The sequence below is a fragment of the Telopea speciosissima genome, chromosome 6 (assembly GCF_018873765.1).
Source record: "Telopea speciosissima isolate NSW1024214 ecotype Mountain lineage chromosome 6, Tspe_v1, whole genome shotgun sequence".
In the NCBI taxonomy this organism is placed as follows: Eukaryota; Viridiplantae; Streptophyta; class Magnoliopsida; order Proteales; family Proteaceae; genus Telopea; species Telopea speciosissima.
Window position 1 is genome coordinate 4382438 of NC_057921.1, and position 18672 is coordinate 4401109.

Here is an 18672-nt window from a genome sequence, read left to right on the forward strand (position 1 = left end):
GTGCAAAGGCCCCTCTGTTGTCACATAACAGGGGAATAGGGCCCTTGACAAGGTCAGGGACAACCTCCAAATCTGATAGAAATTTCCTCAGCCAAACACCTTCTTTTGCTGCATCACAAGCTGCAAGGTATTTTTCTTCAGTAGTGGAATCGGCTGTAGACTTCTGTTTTGCACTCTGCCACATAATGGCACCTCCACGCATTAGGTATACCATCCCAGACATGGATTTTCTGTCATCCTTGTCAGTTTGGAAATCCAAGTGTGTATCCCAAAACTGACAACTGATCAGATCCAAAAACTAAGAAATATTCCTTAGTCCTTCTCAGGTACTTGAGGATATTCTTGACAGCACTCCAATGCTCCCGTCCAGGGTTAGATTGGTAATGACTTACCATACCTACTGCATAGCAAATGTCTGGCCTCGTACACAACATAGCGTACATAAGACTCCCTACTACTGAGGCATAGGGAATCCTCTTCATCTCTTCAATGTCTGTCTGTGACTCAGGACATTGAGATTTGGAAAGACTGACTCCATGTCGGAAAGGAACACTTCCCCGTTTGGAGTTCTCCATGCTAAATTTGGCTAAGACTTTGTCTATATAGGTAGCCTGTGACGAGCCTAGCATCCTTTTCTAGTGATCTCTCATGAGTTTGATCCCAAGGATATAGCTAGATTCATCAAGGTCTTTCATTGAAAACGTTGTGGATAACCACTATTTTACTGATGAAAGAAATCTTACATCGTTACCCATCAGTAATATGTCATCTATGTATAAAATAAGAAAACATACTGCCCTCGCACTGATCTTCTTGTAAACGCATGGTTCATCCATGTTTTGATCAAAACCAAACGATTTGATTGATTGATCAAACCTGATGTTCCAGCTCCTGGAAGCCTGCTTTAGTCCATAAATGGACCTCTGCAATATGCACACTTTTTTTTCTTCCTCCAAGGAAGAGAACCCCTCTGGCTGTTCCATGTACATTTCTTCTTGAAGAAACCTATTCAGAAATGCAATTTGCACATCCATCTGCCAGATCTCATAATCAAATTGTGTAGCGATAGCCAATAAAATCCTGATGGATTTCATCATCGCCACTGGTGAAATGGTTTTCTTATAGTCTATACCCTCTTTCTGGGTATAGCCCTTTGCCACCAGTCTCGCCTTGAATCTTTCGACCTTTCCATCCGTGCCCTTCTTCCTCTTGAAGATCCATGTGCATCCAATCAGCTTAACGCCAAGTGATGGATCGACTAAAGTCCAGACCTTATTAGAATGCATCGAATCGATTTCAGAGCACATTGCCTCCAGCTACTTAGTGGCATCAACATCCTTAAGAGCCTCAGAGTATGTCATCGGATCATCATCCAATTCAACCGATACCAAGTGGAACTCTTCTACTGTTTCCTCTTTGGTTAGAAGAATAAGCCTGGTGGGTGGTCTAATAGTCCTCCCACTGCGTCGAGGTTCTTCAGGTATTGGTATTTCAGTGGAAATGCCAATTGGTCTCACTTCTAGAAGTGAAGTTTCTGAGCTATCCAATAGCTTTTTAATGACTACAGGTTCGGATCTCTTGGTCAACATTTCTTCCTCCAAAAATGTGACGTGTTTACTTACAATGACCTTTTGGTCAACCGGGTCATAAAAATAATAGCCTATCGTGCCTTTGGGGTAGCCTAAGAAATAGCATCTTGAAGTCCTGGATTCCAACTTGTCTGTCTGTTGTTTTCGCACATGTGCTATGCAACCCCATACCCTAAGGTGTTGAATACTGGGCTTGCGCCCTTCCCACAACTCAAAGGGTGTCTTAGCTACGGACTTGGATGGAACCCTATTCAAGATATAAATCGCCATTTCTAGAGCGTACCCCCAGAAAGAGAGAGGTAGCTCAATATAAGTGAGCATCGTTCGGACCATATCCAATAGGGTCTGATTGCGTCGTTCGAATATACCATTTTGTTGTGGTGTTCTTGGATTAATTAGTTGACTAACTATCCCTTGTGATATGAGGTATTCTTTAAATTCATCCAATAGATACTCCCCTCCACGATCTGATCATAAGGACTTGATGCGTTTATCGAGCTGTCTTTCGACCTCGGCTTGGAATTCTTTGAATTTATCAAAGGCTTCCAATTTTCTACGCATCAAGTATATGTAGCCATATCTAGAGTAATGATTGATGAATGTAATAAAATACTCATACCCATACCTTGCTTGTATGTTTATGGATCCACACACGTCAGTGTGTATTAACTCTAATAGATCTTGGCTCTAGTACCTTTATTGCTAAAGGGTTTCTTAGTCATTTTACCCTGAAGGCATGACTCACAGGTGGAGAATGGTTCCACCCTCAGACACTCTAAGGGCCCATCCCTCACCAATCTACTGATTCAGTCCAAATTAATGTGACCTAATTTTAGATGCCACAGATATGTTGAGTTCACTGGAGTTGCTTTCCGTTTCAAATCAACATTTGAAACAACATTCGTTCTAATAGGGCAATCTAGGAAGTACAAACCACTTTGCATATATCTGGATGCCACAAAAGAATTATTAAAACGAATAACTAATTTAGAATTAAAGGAAAAACTATACCTGTCCAAAACAAGTTTTGAAACTGAAATAATCTTCCTCTTAAAAGAGGGTACATAATAGCAATCCTTTAAAATTAAACAAGCAGAACTAAAATTTAAAATAAAAGTTCCCACAGCCATTGCCATGGTCTCAACTCCAGTGCCCATCCAAAGACGCACCTCATTTCTTTTCAGGTTTCTTGTCTCCTTGAACCCCTGCAAATCATTGCAAATGTGAACAATGGAACCACTATCCACCAACCAAGAGTTGGTCGGTTCAAAAGATAAATTAAACTCATAAAGAACGTGAACATCACATGTACCTTCTTTAGTAGCCTCTATTTCATCCGGCTTCTTGTCTTTCAAGTTGCCAGGTATACACAATAGTTCCTTTTCCAGTGACCCTCCTTCTTACAATAGAAGCACTTGTCTTTGCCTTTATTGCCAGACTTCCCACCCTTGGGTTTCAGGATCTTACCCTTACTTCCCTTTTTCTTCTTATTCCCATTTGAAAAAGGCTTCACATCAGTTGCATTGACCTCAGCCTTATCCTTTTTCAAGGAAGCTTCCGCCTCTACCAATGTGTTAGCAAGGTCGGTGTGCTCCATCTCCTTATCTGACATCTTGTAGGACATCTTGAAGGGTGCATAGGTAGAAGTGAGTGACGCCAAGATCTCATCGATCTTGTATCGCAGGTCAAAATCAATCCCATGGATTCCAGTTTTTCAAATAGATTGATCATTGTCATTACGTGATCCATCACTGGAGTCCCTAGGGACATCTTGGAGTTATGAATTTGACTCACCACATCAGAATGGGCGTGTGTCAAGTGTCTGTTGAACAATTCAGGAAGCTTATCCATTTTACCCCCAGCGGTGCGTATATCCTTTACCGAGTCCAGAATTGACTTTTCCAACGATCCTAGGATATAAAGTGATGCCTTGGAATCCCTCATGAGGAAATCCTGCATCTCTTCATTTACCTCAAAATCATTTGGGTCGGGTTGAGGAGGAACTTGTTCATCTGGAACTGTATATAGTCCTTGAGCAGTCAGGAGCAATTTAATGCTCCAGTACCAATCGACATAGTTTGTACCATTTAGTTTGTATTCGGTAATGAGTGTTAATAGGTTGGAATTAACGGCAGCCATTGAATAATAATCTACACATGTACAAGTAAAAACACATGCATATTAACAACCATTGAAAGAAAAATTAAGCACACACACATCAATGGTCTTTCATGATTTAGGTCTCCCTCATGACCTAAAAGATGAATTGGATACCTACAACCCTTGCATGCATAACTTACCCTGTCGGAAGTCATTATACACACCGTGGTAGTGTGGACTAAGCTGTCCGTCTCATGGGCTTCCAATATTTTTGGCCACTTGGGTGTCATGCCCAGATCCTGTCAGTTGACATACACCCAAGTCATGTATTTACCTATTGCATTAGTTAGAATCATGGAATCATGAAAGATGGCCCACTGTCACAGTGCCCTCTCACTATCCATACCCTAACGTATCTAGATAGAGGTAAATATAGATAACCACGTGATAGCGGTCCTGGCAATGTCCTGTCGGCTTATATGGGGTCATATCTCACAATTTCTACATTTATCTTCAATAGGAGGTTATGGTCTACTGACTTAGACTAGTCCATATCATACATGTATTATGATCAAAGAGGGATTAATCAACTCTCACATATCATGGATGGAATTAAACATAATTAATCAACATTAATTAAAAGTGATTATGGGATGGTGGCATTTTTATCAAAAGCAATTAAAGAACCCTCCCAATAAAAATAAAAACTAATAACTTGGGTGCATCAATCATGCCATGGATGCCACGCCTCGATCATCTCCTCCCACTACAAGAAATATGATTTTTCGCGACGGTAATAAACTGTCGGCAAAAATCATTTTTCGTCGTCAAAAATAACGTCGACGGTAAAATCTAACCGTCGCCAGTCCGTCAGCTAAAGCGACGTTGTGAAAAATCGTAACGGTAAAATTGGTACCGTCTAGCAAAATCATCTTTGGTGATGTTTATTACTTCCGTCGCTAAAAATGTATTTATGGCGACGGTTTATTTTTCCGTTGCTAAAAATACCATTTCTGGCGACGTTTATGGGTTCCGTCAGTATAAATATATTTTTGGTGACGGTATTCATTTAACCGTCGGGGAAAATATATATTTGGTGACGGTAAGAGAGTTACCGTCGCCAAAAAGCCTTTTTTTTTTTTAAAAAAAAATTTCATTAATATGCATTACATTCCATTATAATATTCACTTGTAGTTTACATCCATATATAATATTCACTCCATAAAAACAAAAGCTATTAAACATTGCATTAATAATGCATTACATTCCATTAGCACACAAAATTAACTAAAACGGATGCCTTTAAAATTCACTTTCAATCAATTCTCCACCAAAATTATTAACCAAAATATCAAAAAAAAAAATTACACAGAGAAAAAGTTCTAGCACTCCTTGCAATAAAAATACTTCATCACCGTTGCTCTCGACATTGTAGATCAGGAACATCATAATCTAGTACGTCCTCCTTCCAATTTTCGTCCTTTCGAATTTCTAGCTTCTAACTTCATTGCACCTGAAGGAAACATAAATGACCAAATTACATATAAGTTAAAATCCTTTGAAGGACAAAAAAAGAATCATCATCTTAACACTAAGAAGGAAAAGAAGGAATAGCAAATAAAAACTATAATAATATGCAACTTCAACCATCAAAGGAGAAAAGGGTTTTGATACATTTATCTTCACACCCAAACAAGTGCTTCAAATAGAGGCTATCCTCAAGAGACATTTAAGGAGAGGGGGGGGAGAGAAAGGAAACCATCGAATATTAGAAGGGAAACAAACATCTAAACCTCAGTTTAATCTAAGGGTTAGATGCCTCTAGGAGAGGTCTCCTATTTGCAGCAAGAATTCACCCAAAATAGGGGTACTGCCAGGTGTATGAACAACAATCAAACTGAAACAAATTTAACCCATTTTCTTCCCAATGATCACAATTATAAACCTTTAATAATGACAGAAAACAAGAGCAGAAACTAGATTAACAAGAGCTGTACTTATAACTGTAGGTAAGAAGAAGAAGAGGGGATATGATAAAACTGATCTTGATCAGAATCCCTCCAGTCGACTTTAGAGTATCACTGATGGGCTGTTGTTTCTCACAATAGCAAAACCTATCTCTCACAGTTCATATTTCATATAGCCAAAACCAAGAAAATATTTATCTCCAAAATGCATAAAAAGAGCAAGAAAACCAAACTACCATAATAGGAAGTCCGAAAATAGGTCTTCATAAAAGGGAGAAGAATGGCTTAAAAGCATGTTAAGTTCTTCAAATGAGAGATATACCAAGCAACATGCCTTCCTAGTCCATGCGACCACATTTTGTAGCACTTGTCCTTTTTTTTTGGCCCTTCATGACTATGTAATGTCCAAGCAATTTAAACTAGGTGGTCATACCATCAGACCAGTGACCCACAAGTCCAATGCAGTCCCCTATTTTCAATACGTTTGTTTTAAGAACGACCTCCATTTAAAGTCATCACATGAACACAAGAAGGATCATTTCAGAAATAAGTGCATTTTTAGAGAACAAAATTATGAACAGCATAAATTAGAGGAAACTTAAATTACCTCTGACTCCAAAACCTTTAACATAGACGTTAGTGAACAGTACGGAATAAGGATCAAGCATTGGACTTTCCTTGTAAAATGAAATTAGAGTAAGGAACAATGAGAACTCAAAGTTCAGCCACTAAGAGAGCAACCAGAAACAATATAAACTTTAGAGCTAAGAGAGAAACTTAATTGAAAATTTAATTCAAATTATGTAAATACCTCCTCCGCAAGGGAGTGGAGGGAAAAAAATAATGAGGAGATCAATATGAAAACCCGACAGGAAAACGGAAGTTCTTGACAAACAGCCTCTATAGATAACTTTATGGCTCTTAAGTAATTTATTTCGTCTAGTACTTTAGGAAAGATTGAACTTGACAATAAGAACAAAAAAAAAAAAAAAATCCATCAACCAAAGTTCTTGTACATACCTTTCTAGGCATGAGAGTGTTAGGACTAATTTCAAAATCATGTGGAGCTCCTAGAGCCTTAAAACTTGAATCATAATGGCCATAGGATTACCAGAAGATGAAATCATCATCTTCATTAGAAAATCTGAAAAACAAATAAGCTTTCTAATAGATATGGAATGAAGGCATAAGCTACATGTTGAAGTTGACTCGTAGTTATATATTAAAGAAAGTTTTTGTCAAAGTTTTTAGCTGGTTCTTGGATTGACTGATTCACCCTGGGGGAGAAAAAGGGGAAAAAAAGTGATATCCCATTTGTGTTATTTCAGATAGCTGGATATACATGTATTGCACAATTTAGGTTTGGCATTTCGTCAGTAGTTGGAGCTTGGAAACTTGTAGCTTTTTGGATCCATTGAGTGTAAGTGGTCCCTGTTTCTGCATTTCAAGAGGTAACCATGTTCAACACCCTGCCTCGGTTGAAATATGACATTGTCCATGCATCATCGAAGTTTAGTTATTGAGTACCTATGTTTTGTATAATACTTATTAATTGGTCATAGATCAGCTCAAAACCATGATAAAGTGGTCAGTCAATTGATTGTAACTTTTACCCTAGAGGTGATTCGATGCAACTATCTAATCCATGAGAAATAATTCATTATGGGTGAAAGGTTGCATGAATGGTGTCCAAATGTCTTCTCTATACTTTTCTCAAGCTAAAGGTCTTTGGGACTGATAGCATCTCCATTTGTAGGCAAGGCAACATGCAGTCATGTCATTGTTTGGCCCTACATTAAAATCTTTCTTCCCTGCAGATGGTTGGAATTTGGGGAACAAAAACGATGTGAGCCAGTTACATATGGCTTCTATATAGATTTTTCTCAAGCATAGGTATTTGGATTGATATTATCTCCGTTGAAGGCTAGACAGCCTGCACTTGCAGTCATGTCCTTATTTGGCCAACTATCGACACCTGTTTTTCCTACAGATGGCTGGAATTTGTGGCACAAAAAACTATGAGCTAGAGTCAGGGCTGCAAATAGTAGACATCCAAGTTTGGCTCGAACAATGAGCTGGTGCAATGTCCCAGATTTTGGATGTAAACCTCTTCCTGTGTCTGACCTTGTTTTAATCCTGGTTTGCCATCTCCAATCTGGTTTGTCCTATATTAGGAGAATTAATTCTTAATAGTGTTATTATAGTTTAAATTAAGTTAAGCCAAAAAAAGACCTTCCTATGGTGTAAACCAAATAATTACAACTTTCATTTCTAAATCACTACGCTAATGATATGCTTAGTACTCATGAATTAAATCCACCCATTACCATAATCTATTTTTAATATTCTCTGATTCAGAGAAATTGAGTTTTTGTTGGTAAATAATTCAAACAAATAGAGTTGAGTAGCCTTAACGTTCAATCCCCAACCAGTTCTTTAATCCTGGAAAATTTAACCTTTAGGAGTCAGGATATTGGATATGAAGTATGGATAGGACATTCTTATCTGTACGTGGCTAATGTGTTGTTTTAAAATAGTTTGGATGGGTTGGACAGAATGGTGCCACCCCTTGCTAAAGGTGTATAATCGGCCTATTCCTTTGCCAACTTTTATTTTTGGTGAATGGAAAACATATTAAGGAAAAAGAGCAAATAACAATACAAATGCCAAAATGGCAATCCTTGGGGGGGGGTTGGGGGGAGCCTAAACAAAATACTAAAACAACTATTTAAAGGATGATACATCAAAGCCAAAGGGCAAAACAACTAATCAAATGATGACACAACAAGAAAACAAGGGGAGAGGGTTTGGAAACAAATGCAAAGGATGATACATCAAGAAGTTGGGTGTGGATGGGAGAAAGTAGTAGAAGGTCCCAACATAAGGCCATGATTGTCTCAATTATTTCTGTTATAGCTCCTTTGTACCAAAACAGTGACCAATTCTACATTCTAACTTTAACCAATATGATGCTGCTCCCTATGATCTCAGTTCTTTCTTGTTTAATGTTTGTTTTTGTTTAGAATGCATGGTAGAGCATTTCTTGCCTTTCATACCATCCAGAGGAGATTAATACCTTTTCTATCAAACTTATCTTCTGACGTTGTTAGTTTGATACCTTTGCTATCAAACTTATCTGGCTTATCGGAGCTGTTCAAGGACTGTAGTTTTTTTGTTTTTCTTTTGATTTGAATGGGTCTCTTCTACCAAAAATTCAAAAAAAAAAAAAAAAGAAGCAACAATCATCAATACATAAGAATTTTTTACAAGGGCAGAAACATTAAATAAAGAACCATAAACACACAGAATATGAAGGGTTTCCTGGGGGGGGAAAAATCTGTCAACGTCCTTTTAGAGGAAAAGCCATTAGAGGAAATATATGAACAGATCAAGCACAAGAAGAATACTGGAAAAGACATCTGTCAGCTTCCTTTTAGAGGAAAAGCCATTAGAGGAAACATATGAACAGATCGAGCACAAGAAGAATACTGGAAAAGACAGTAAAATAAAGCTAACGCATCTGAAACTTACGGAAAATAATTCGGCTTATCTTCAATAAAATCAAAGCAATAAAAAAAAAACCCTGACTTTTCTCAACAACTTATGAAAACTCATTAACCAACCAAAAAAGTAAAAGAGAAAGAACTTCTAGAAGCTAGCCAATATCAGTTTTAACTCAAGCCAAATGACTCGATACTCCTTCGAAACTTAACAGACACCATTATGCCCAACACCCAATCTGGTCCTAAGTGGGACATATTCCACCTAGGCTACACCACTCAATCAATATGAAGCTTCATTACAATGATTATATAGCTAGAAATGCTAAAAGCTCAATTCTACTTCAGAATCGAAGAGAAATTAAGAATCAGTGAGAGGTTGAAGATATTGCAGGATCTAGTACCCAATGGAGCAAAGGTTTGATTCCTATCTTGTTCTTTACCCAGCTTTTCTTTTTTTTCTTTTTAATTCTGTATTGGGTCTTTGGAGGTGATGAGAATAGTCTCCCCTTTCTTTGATTTTTTTACTTTAGGTTGATTTGGTTACCATGCTAGAGAAGGCCATTAGTTATGTCAATTTTCTTCAATTGCAAGTGAAGGTGATTACTTAACTCAATTATTCAATCAAAAAATTCTCTCTAACCTTAAAGAGTGTACATGAATGTAATAAGAATTATGTTTGGTTCAGGTTTTGGCTATGGATGAATTTTGGCTGGCTCAAGGTGGAAAAGCTCCTGAGGTTTCTCAAGTAAAGGATGCCATTGATGCAATTCTCTCATCAAATAAAGACAGAAATTCAAGCTCAAGCTCAAAATAAGAGATCCATGTTAGAAGATAAACCAAGCAGAAGAAGAAGAAGACAAAGACAAGAAATTAAAAAAAAGGAAGGTTCTAGGGCCAACATCACAGGCAAAAAAAAGCTTATTTGCTTTGGACTTTTAGTAAAAAAAGGGTTCTGAATGGTTGTAATCTTTATTTCTCAGTTATTCAACCTATTTTTCCTCTGCACTCCTATAATTGTGTAGTAGTACATTATGGATCAAGTATAAGGTGATGAAGAAAAGGGAAATGGAAAGAGGGTTACTCAGAAAAGGAAGGGGGGGGGAGATAAAAGGTGATGCAATGGAAAGAGGGTTACTGAGAAAAGGAAGGAGAAGAAAAAGGGATGGAGAAAAGGGAAAAGAATAGGAGGATTGTCTTCAGGTTAGGTGAGTGTCTGGACCCACTTCTCATTAATGGTCGACTACAGAAATTTCTATCTATTCTCAAACACCCACAAGGCCACAACTTGGAATCTTCTCACACCCACAAGGCCACAACTTGGAATCTTCTCTCTCTCCATGAACCAAATATATAAAATCCTTCCTCTTCTAGCTAAAAAAGAGTTGGGGAGGATGACAAAACCATAAAAACAAGTAGAAAGCAATAAATTTTGACAGAGAACAGTTATATACGTCCCATTAAATTTCCTGCATGCTCTTGGTGCCAAATGCTATCTAATTCTCTCAAACACATCCTTAGAAATGCCAAAAGGGATCGACAGCAGGCCCCCCACCAAGAATCGATTTTTTAGAATAGAAACATTGCCATACAGAGCCTTATTGGCTTCGTTTCTAATTCTCTCCAGCTACTTTCTATTTACTATACTAATTTGTTCCTTAATTTCTATTTTAAGGCTTGCTATTTCTTCACTTAAGTTGTTGTTTTCTGCTGATTCGAACCTTATATTTCTAATTTTAGTCATCACAACCTCTTGATTTTTCCCAATCTAACTGTCGGATTCACTTGTAATTTTAGCAACCCATTCCTCACACATAATAGGCGTTGTGATGAGAGTTGCAAACAGATCTTGCTGATATTGCTCTTTTGGAGGGTTATTGAGAGACCTGCTGTTCTAGACCATAGCAGGCTATTGGTTCCCAGCTTTGGGTAATTATTAATTAGCTAGCCATTATAAATGAGTGCATTTCTCAGAATTTATTTGACACGATTCTTATGGACTTCAGTTACAGGTCCTTTCTGGTAATGTTGACTATGCAAATTTCAGGTAACATTGGAAACAAATTATTGGCGACTGTAAGTAAATTGGAAGTCAGATTTTTCCCCCTCTTGTAAGTATTCTTATTCTTCTCTTTCTTTTCTCTTTTTTATTTGTGGCTACTCATTCCTGTACCACCATATCCTAGCTACTGAACCAAACCAACCCTGTCACCACTAAATTACAAACAAAAACTCATCACTGCCCCAATCCATCTCAATATAGGGTGTGGTGAGGCAAAGTGGGATCCAATAAAACCCCAACCATACATGAAGTACTAAATGTTTCTAATTTATATCAATTTTGAAATACTGAAAGAAATAATAGTTACTACATTCAATACGACTACAGGAGTCTAATGAGACAACATGCATAGTTGGTACAACAAGGTAGACAAATTACACTGCCATTTTTGTTAGGAAGCAATTAAGAGGTTCTTCAGAAAACATTCTAAAAGGGAGATATACATGAAATAAACATACATTTCTTATGTTAAATGAAGATCGTTTCAATTTATTTGGTACAACAGAAAAAACAGAGATAAAGTGAGCAAGATAAATGATTCTACTCTATTCACTTGGTACTCTTTAAATTGCTCTAATTCTCCTCAAGCAGGTTCCATGTTAAAGTCAACTTAACTACTTTTCCCTACAAATATTTTTTAATTTCATGGTTATATCCACCTGGGTCATAAGTATATCACCCTGCTTTACTTCAAAGCAGTCAAAGTTACATAGTGGGGCTCCTTTGCAAATTTGCTCAAAATCTGAAGAGGCCAAATCAATAGAACTAGCATTTACAGCACTAAACTAGAAAAATGCATGACGTGGTGAACTGGAACTACTACCCAATCGAGTAAAACATGAAATCTTAAGGTGTACAACCCTGGAATGGAAACATTGCAGTCAACCATAATAGAGAGAGAGAGAGAGAGAGAGAGAGAGAGAGAGAGAGAGTGAAACCTCTGTTTCCACCGTGGCAACTGCTCAAAGGGGGGAGGCAGACACTAGAGAAGGGAGTGGGAGAAGGGTTGCAGAGATGGGGGAGCTGATAGTAGAGAAGGGGGTTGGGGCAGGTTTGAGGCGATAGTAGAGAAGGGTTGCAGAGATGGGGGAGGCGATAGTAAAGAAGGGGGTTGGGGCAGGTTTGAGGCAATAGTAGAGAAGGGTTGTAGAGATGGGGGAGGAGATAGTAGAGAAGAGGGTTGGGGCAGATTTGAGGTGATAGTAGAGAAGGGTTGCAGAGAGAGACAGTAGAGGATTGAGGGTTAGAGTTACACCATGAGAGAGGATTTCAGAGATGAAATCGTTGGTGGCGAGAATGGGGTTGGGGCAGGTTTGAGATGATTCCGCTTTGATCACTGATCTTCTCCGTCGTGCAAGAATGGGGTAAAGATGCTCGGGTAGAGAGGAGAAGAGAGACGTTTCAAGATGGAATCGGAGAGAAGAGAGCGGCGGGAAGCTAGAAACTAATGGAATGCACGAATAATTAAAGGCAATATAGCGACGGTACACGCAAAACCGTCATTACGACGATATTTTCTACGACAGTAATTGCAATACTATCATTAAATATATATTTTTTGCGTCGGTAGTAGTTGTACCGTCGTTAAATATGGATTTATCGCGACGGTAATATTTAACATTGTCGTTAAAATGACATTTTCCGCGACGATAATATTACTACCGTCATTGAAAATCCATTTTTTCACGACGAAAATAGATAAACTGTCGCTGAATTATATTTTTCACGACGGGCACCTAGTAACCATTGCGAAAAATAATTTTTTGCTACGCTACTATGATATCCGTCGTTGAAAATTATATTTGGCTATGGAACATATTTCTTACCGTCGCGCAAAATCATATTTCTTGTAGTGTCCGTTCGATCACGTCTTCAAAGTAGGTGACTTGCATCTCCATAAGCTTTGAGCGCCACATGTGGATCACCATCAACATGCCCTGGGAGTCCTAGCTCCTCTAAAATTACAATAGAAACCTAGGAAAAATATTCTATACATTTCCCTTTCCATAATAAAAAAACCCCGCATGGAGAAACCAACCCACCATTTGGGCTGTCCATGGGGTAGAGTACATTTGTTTATAAAAAAGATAGGGGGAGAGAGAGAAAGAGAGAGAAGCACAACATCCACTCATAATCCCAATGCATCACATACATCAAATTACCATCTATTTTATTAGAATGTCATTCCCATAATCACATTATAACATAATTTCATGCATGAGCATCATTAAAGCAAGTAAACCAAAACATGGATTTCTTCAATTATTGAACCACCATATCACATGTGATAATATGTATCCAAGCCCTTAAAAATTAAAATCATATTTTAATTACAAGTGGGTAGAGAGAGGGATCTCTTCACCCATCTACTTCCTCCAAAAAACAAAACAAAAATAAAATTTTGTTTTGAAACAAACACCTTTTTTTTTAATTAAAACTGGAGGGTAAACAAGCACGGGTGCATGCAGCCTGCATGAGCAGGCCGCGTGCACCTATTGCGCAACCCGTAGGCTACACACCCACGGGCAGCAGCCCACAAGCTGCCACCCGCAGGCCTACAGCCTGTGCACTGGCTGCTGCCAGGGCTGCTCATGGGCAGGGCACAAAGGGCCACAGGCAGGGAGAGGGGGGCGTGCGTAGAGGCTTGGCAGCGTGCGTTCCCCCCCCCCCCCAACATTATCATTATCAAAAAACTTTAAAAAAAAAAAAAACTAATTATCATCATCCCACTTGGATATCATATTTCAACAATTGGAATAATAAATCAAATAAATCTATCATCACATGAGCAAGTTGTCTAACAACCTTGTAACTACCCATGTGCACATGGGAAGATTGTTACAACAACCATATAACCACTCATGTACAAATTCAATCAAGAATTTGAAACTTGCATCCCACTCATGATAATTACATTAAACAATTAATTATTTTATATTCATGGGTGGGAAAGGTGGCTCTGATACCACACTGTAGGTCAAACTATGGTTCATGGGATCAAGTCATGATTCCTTAGGAAAACCAATTATAAACCAATTAGGATATTGCACGCTCTGGGTTAGCCCATGGTCACCCATGGGCGCCCTATTTAAATTTTAGTGTTTCCCATGGTCGTCCATGGGAACCCTAGTGCATCCCAATTAGGGTTTGGTCGGACAAACCAATACCCTGCCCTTGTTTTGTGTCCCATGCAATTATGGAACCCAAAACAGACAGAGAAAATTCATCTCTAATCCATCACATGGAAAGAGGGATCCATCCCATACCCGAATGCGCAGCAAAAATAAAACGATTTGGGTTTATTTTGCATCCCATGAATAATCAATAATTAAAACAAGGGGAATTCATGAAGAATTACTAACCTGGTGAACCTCAAGTGTTGCTCCTCCAATAGACAATGGTTCTTCCTCCAATGAGTGCTCCAAGTAAACAGATCTGAACCTCCAATGGTGCTACGAAGGTTCTTTAAACCAGTCCCAGATGCTCTCCAGTTCTTCAAGCACAGATCTGGGTTTCTAAAACCCTAACTCTCAATTGCAGTAGAGAGAAACAAGAAGAAGAAGAAGACAGATCACAAGAGGGAGAGAGAGAGAAACCAAAACGCAGGCAAGAGGGGGCCAGGCAGAAAACGTGGAGCATACCCCCTCTGCGTTTTCTGATCCCCTTTTATAATGCCAGGGTTTAATTAAAAACCCTGAATGGATTAAGATTAATCCTGGTGAGAGTCTGACTCTCTCTCTCTTACTTTGTCTTGCAATTCTGCTTAAACTTATAGTGCTTCTAAAAGGTGAAGAAGCAGAATCTAATAGGGAATGGTTTAATTAGCTACTTTATTTAAATTTATGGATAATTACAATTAGCACTAAATCCATTAATTAAATAAAGAACCAATTAAATTAGCAATTTCCAAATAACACCCTACATGATAACAAATTATCATGTACAACCCCTCGCCCCACTAATCAACACCATTATTATGGAATCTAGGGCATGTACACTTGTACTGCTAAAACCCCAATCCATAGTACATGTCCATATAAGAGTGTCTGTGCATCTGATCGGGTCCCGCAAAACTCGATAAAATACTTTGTTCAAATAAACATTTATAATCTATTATTTTATGTAAAATAGATTTTGCAAAACCATTTCCAAAACGGCATTGAATCCAGATTCTGATCCGACCATACACAGACAGACTCAATCTTGGTGTTCCCCAATCGGACAGTGATGACCATGTTGAATGACTCCTTCACTCACAAAGTGTTCACGCATTCCTAGAACACCGGCTTTGACTTGCTTGAGTCTTAGTCATTAATGAACCAAAGAATGCGATCACACTTTGCAGTGACAGGGTTCCCTCAGATAAAGGGGGTGTCGGTGACACATGTCTATCCCTTCCTACATCTGGCAGTAATACATGAGGGAATCGACCAAAAGTAGATTCTTCGCCAATACACACATCAAACATGTGAGTACTCGCATTCGTACCCTGACATCACATGTCTAGGCATACCCAATGCGACGACCATATGATAAGGGTGCCCAACTCAAACCCTAGTCGTAACTACCATTTTAAGTAAAACTTACGGACACATAGTGCTCAAAAAGTTTATATCGCATGTGATAATATTAAACTAAAATGTATAAAAGTTCAATACAAAGTAAAACCGGATTGAATCGGACCGAACCGGGTTTGATGAACATACAAGTCTAACACTTCACCTAAGTGGCACAACAGTACAATATTACATTAAGATTTTGGGTGCGGTTGTAACAAGTCAGGATTAGGGTTTTGGCTGGGCACCCTTATCATATGATCGTCGCATTGGGTATACGTAGACATGTTGATGTCAGGGTACGAATATGAGTGCACATTATGATGTGCATTGGCAAAGAATCTACTTTGTCAATTCCCTCATTTATTACTATCAGATGTAGGATGAGATAGACATGTGTCACAGAGACCATGTACTTGAGAGGACCTCGTCACTGCGAAATGTGACCGCATTCTTTGGATCATCAATGACTAAGATTCAAGAGAGTCAAAGCTGATGTTTTGGGAATGCGCAGACATTTTGTGAGTGAGAGAGTTACTCAACATGGTCACCACTGTCCGATTGGGGAACATCAACATAGAAATTATCTGTGGATGGTCAGATCGGAATTTGGATCCAGTACCGTTTTAGAAATGGTTTTTGCAAAACCTATTTTCACATAAAATGATAGATTATATATAATTTTAATTGAAAATATTTTATCGTGTTTTGCTGGACCTGATCACATACATATGGATATGTTCTATGGAATGGGGTTTAGCAGTACATGTGTATATGCCCTAGATTCCATAATGATGATGTTGATTAGTGGTGGGTTAGTAGTTAATAATTGATTATTATGTGAGGGTATAATTGAAATTTGCTAATAATTAATTTATTAGATAAGGTATTATTTTTATTTATCCATTAAATATTATATAAATAATTAATTAAACATTCCTTATTAGATTCTGCTTCATCAATTAGAAGCCCATCAGGTTTAAACAAGTTCAAGTCAAAGAGGAGAGAGAAAAATAGATTTCCACTGGGAATTATCCAATCAAAGTTTCTAAAACCATATCTATATAATCATACCAAGGGGAGGGGGATGCCCATACCAACATTGGACGTTTTCTGCGCCCTCCTCCCTTTGGACGGTTTTTGGCTCTCTCTCTCCCATTCTTCTTGCTCTCTAACTATTGAGAGTCAGGGTTTTGGAAACCCAAGATTGCTCTTAAAGATTTGAAGAAGATCTAGGTTTGACTTGGAGAACCTTGACTGCACCATTGGAGGTTCAAGTCTGTTTACCTGGTGTGCTCATTGGAGGAAGAACCACTGTCTATTGGAGAAACAACACTAAAAGTTAGCAAGTTCTTATTGATCCCTCTGGTGTTTTTAATTATATTATAATCATTGAATGCGAAAGAAACCATAATCGATCCCTTTCCGCTGCCCATTCAGGTATGGGATGGAAAATGAGACCAAAGAGAAGTTGTTTGTTTTTATTTAATTTTTTTTTTTTTATTTTTATTCGGAGGGGTTAGAGAATGGATAACACAAAATGGATTCCCTTTTAACGGCATCTCACCGGTTATCATGGAACTCGAATAAATTTTGATGTTGGATAACACAAAAAAACCTCACAATCGCGCCTTTCTTGTTGACAGATCCACAAGACAGGTAGGAAGTACACGCAGTCAATAAGATACTCTGGATATGGTGCACCACCGGTTAGTAATCGGGATTCCTCACTGCTCATGACAAAGTATACATGAAGATGGCGTCCACACCATGCCATACAAGAGCCAAGTATCTGGCCTTCACGTAACTTAAAGAGGCCTTTTAAAGGAGAGTAAAGCATGGAATGAGTATTGCTTTCTGCATTCATTTAGGTGAGAAGATCTGAAGAGATTGATTTAACAGAGGATTGATGCATACGTGAATTTGAATGATAATTCTAGAGTAACAGCAACTCTCATTCAGACTCATTCATAGGAAAAGCTATAAGGGAATTCAAAAAAATACCCCGTTGCACAGGTGTTTGACCTGTAGACACCTCCAACAAACAAATTTTAATAAATATGGTAGCAAACAAGCTCACTTGCACATGGAAGTGGCGCATCAAAGCAAGTTAGTTACATAGCCTATACAAGAGCTTGGAAGACACTCGCTCTCATTCCTGTCTGATAAATGGTGATGAACTCATATCAGTACTGTAGAAAGAATCGTCCACTGCACCATAGTTATCATCCTTCTCCTCATCCCATTTCAGCACCTCCCTTACATACTTGAATGCCTCGTCAATAGTCATACGATCCCTAGCTTTTGCTTGCCACACAAAAAGCTTCCGATTGGTGAGTGAAAAATATAGGTCCTTGAACTTCATTGCCACATAGTAATAAGCCTGGTGTGCCAGTGATTGGTTATGGTGAGGCCGCATGGGGCAGAAATCATTGAACCACTCACATGCACTCAATGGCACCTGATTAATCTCTTCCTCTAAAAGATCATACTTGTTTAGTATCAACACAAAAGGGGTGTCCCTGAAGCATGGATGCTTGACCATGGTCTCAAAGAGCTCCTTGCTTTGTATCATCTTGTTCTTGAGAAGGATTCCACTACCACTGTTCTCAGGGGCATACCGCACCTGATCATAGTCACTCAGGGCCACACAGAAGATCACTGCACGCACATCCTCGAACATTTCCACCCATTTGCGTCCCTCACTCATCCCCTTGGCGTTTACCCTAATCAGTTGGTATCTGGATACAGAGGATAGAGTTGAAAGACAAAAAACTACAACTGTGAGAACTAGGAAAACTTGCCATAAAAGGGAGGGGGGAAAAAGAATACATAAAATAGAATGACATGCACAAGTATCCAATTAATTGGTCCAATTAATTGGTGCACAAACAGAG

General features: G+C 38.5%; 1 protein-coding gene across 1 annotated transcript in view; it reads right to left on the reverse strand.

Moving 5' to 3' along the window:
* Positions 1–17810: 17810 nt before the first annotated feature.
* LOC122666245 (extra-large guanine nucleotide-binding protein 3-like) overlaps positions 17811–18672 on the reverse strand; it is a 49334-nt gene continuing 48472 nt past the window's right edge. The window contains exon 8 of the mRNA XM_043862404.1: positions 17811–18516. Within this exon, the coding sequence (XP_043718339.1) occupies positions 17928–18516 (589 nt within the window). The 3' untranslated portion in view covers positions 17811–17927. The remainder of the gene's footprint in view (positions 18517–18672) is intronic.